Below are 3,147 nucleotides of genomic sequence, written 5' to 3' on the forward strand. Positions count from 1 at the left end.
ATTGATAAACTTACTCATCAAGGAATAATATATCTTTCCCAGAACGAAATACATCTTCACCCATCAAGCGATACCTTAGTTGTTTCTATTCTTCCGTGTTAAAATTATTTTGGCGTAAGGTACCTAGTATCGGTGAAAAACAAGATCACTTAGGTACACACTCTACAAGAAATACTCCTCTGCTACATTACTTCCAAAAATAATCTAATTATGCGCAAGTTTGTAATTGAGAGTGAGTTTGAAAAGAACGTCAAACGATTTGGTTTAAAAGGACGATCTATTCAGTTTAGGTTAAAACAAATACCACCTAACGAAAATAGCATATTATGGATTAAGAACGCGATCAGGCAAATAATCACGTATGCATGTAATAAGGTTTCGGCTGAAGACATGGTAGGATTTACTTTTTGTTCTAAAAAATTTTCGCGAGGAGGGGGTTATTTGAAGTTCCAACGCGCTGATTCAGTATATTTTGAAGACATATGGGAGCTAATTTCGTCTATATATCAATCAAATTCGGACGGATTGAGCACAGAAACTTTTTGTTTGGAGGCGACCATTGTCCGTACCCCATTAGGCAGGGGGAGATCAGCTTGTAGCAAATACATAGGTTTCGAGGAGGAGTGTAAAGCAAGGCGAGGTATTGTTTACATAAAAAATGTAGATAATTTATGTTTACCTCGAGCTCTTGTTGTTGCTATAGCCAATACAACTGATGATCCTGATTATCAAAATATACGAAAGGATATAGCACAAATTCAATATAAGAAAGCAAAACAATTAATGCAAGAAGCCGACATTGAGATTGGAAGAAACGGGGCGGGTTTACCCGAATTAGAAAAGTTTCAGTCGCATCTAAATAATTTTAAAATTGTTGTTTACAACTATGGGTCCAAAGGGCGCGATCTTATTTTCGAGGGTGATTCTGAGGCAACGCTAAAAATTAATTTGTTGTACTATAATAATCATTACAATGTAATAACCTCACTAACGGCTGCTTTTGCGTGCGTGTATTTTTGCGACAAGTGTCACGTGGGCTATAACAATAAATTCGATCACAAGTGTGTTGGTGTTTGTTCATCGTGCAAACATTCTCCTCCATGCGATCGTGGTCAGGCAATAAATTGCCCAGACTGTTGCAGATATTTTGTCTCTAAAACATGTTTTGATAAACACAAAGAATTAGGGCATAAAGAGCATAAAACAATTTGCGAAAAAATATTTAAGTGTAAAACCTGTTACAAAACAGTTCGAAAAGGGACGGACCACAAATGTAACTCATATTACTGTAAAACATGCAAGAAAAGTCGGCCAGATGATCATCTTTGTTATATGCCTGTAGATAATTCATCACCTAATTTAAAAGATTTTTTATTCATTTTCTATGACCTTGAATGTACGCAAGACAAAAAATTTAGCGAGTTGAAAACTTTACACGAGCCAAATTTGTGCGTTTTTAACCAAAGGTGCGAGATGTGTCTAAATGATCCATTGGAAAATATTATCTGCAATAATTGTGATGTTCGACGGCAGATCCTAAAATTTTCCGATGTTATTGAAAGATTTGTTCATTACATTCTAGAGATAAAAAAAAGATTCAAACGCGTAATCGTTTTGGCTCATAATGGGCAAGCGTATGATCATCAATTTATTTTAAATTACATTTTAACCAAAACTAAATTTAAACCTGAGATGATTATGCGGGGATCTAAAATTATTTCTATGTATATCGATAATGTCACATTTTTGGACTCCTTGAACTATTTTCCAATGGCTCTAGCGAAACTACCCAAAGCGTTTGGATTGAAAGATAATTTTCGAAAAGGCTATTTCCCATACCATTTTAATACGCTTGAAAATCAAAATTATATAGGACCTTATCCCGATATGGGGTACTATGGCCCAAATACAATGATGGCAGACGACCGAGAAAAGTTCATTCTTTGGTATAATGAAAACAAAGACAAAGTGTTTGACATGCAAAAAGAAATTGTGACATACTGCGTATTAGACGTAGATATTTTAACACTGGCCTGTTTAAAGTTTAGAGAATCATTAATTAAAGCGGGGAACGTGTGCCCATTTTCAGAAGCTTGCACTATTGCCAGTTCTTGTAATAAACTGTTTCGTCGAAACTTTTTGAAACCGGATACTATCGGTTTGATTCCTCGACACGGGTATCGTTATCGAGATAAGCAATCAAAAATAGCAATTGAGTGGTTAATATGGGAGGAAAAAGTAAGGGGCATTAACATATTGCACGCAGCTAAAGGGAAAGAAATGGTACTAGGTGGTTTGTCCGTCGATGGGTATTGCGCAGAAACCAATCAAGTCTTCGAAATGATGGGGTGTTTCTACCACGGATGCACAAAATGTTTTAAAAATGATCGTGATAAACCAGTATATAATAACGGCGACGAAACCATGAATCTAAGATATGAAAATACCCGTTCGAAGATCGTTCATTTAAATCAATTAGGTTACGAGGTGATAGTAAAGTGGGAATGCGAATTTAATCAAGAGAAAAACTCGGATATGGCACAGTACATATCTGACCACCCACTGATCAATTTTGCGCCTTTAAATACGAGAGATAGTTTTTATGGGGGCCGAACCGGAAACATCAAGTCTTATTACAAAGCGAAAGAAGGGGAAAAAATAAAATACATTGATATCTGTTCATTGTACCCTTGGGTTTGTAAGTATGGAAAATTTCCGATAGGGCACCCTAAAGTTTTACTCTCGAATGACTTGATCGATCTAGATGTTACCAAAGTAGACGGCATCATTAAATGTAAGGTATTACCTTCGCAAAATTTATTTCACCCGGTACTTCCGATAAAACTAAATAAAAAATTAATGTTCCCTCTGTGTTTCTCATGCGCAAAGAGCTTCAATCAGGGGGAATGTTGTCACAATACGGAGGAGAGGGCCATTGTGGGAACGTGGGTTGTTGACGAACTTGTTAAAGCTTTAGAAAAGGGGTATCAAGTTCTACAAATCTACGAAGTTTGGGATTATAAAACCGAACAATATGATGGGAAATCAGCGGGATTATTTACAGAAATGATGAATAAATTTATCAAAATTAAACAGGAAGCGAGTGGATGGCCATCAAACTGTAAAACTTTCGAACAGAAAATTGCT

The 3,147-nt window shown here is 36.1% G+C and overlaps 1 protein-coding gene across 1 annotated transcript in view; it reads left to right on the plus strand.

Moving 5' to 3' along the window:
- The first annotated feature begins 210 nt into the window (after positions 1–210).
- LOC116166466 overlaps positions 211–3,147 on the plus strand; it is a 3,177-nt gene continuing 240 nt past the window's right edge. Inside the window, exon 1 of the mRNA XM_031481421.1 lies at positions 211–3,121. Within this exon, the coding sequence (XP_031337281.1) occupies positions 211–3,121 (2,911 nt within the window). The remainder of the gene's footprint in view (positions 3,122–3,147) is intronic.

The sequence above is a fragment of the Photinus pyralis genome, unplaced genomic scaffold (genome assembly GCF_008802855.1).
Source record: "Photinus pyralis isolate 1611_PpyrPB1 unplaced genomic scaffold, Ppyr1.3 Ppyr1.4_LG1, whole genome shotgun sequence".
Taxonomy (NCBI): Eukaryota; Metazoa; Arthropoda; class Insecta; order Coleoptera; family Lampyridae; genus Photinus; species Photinus pyralis.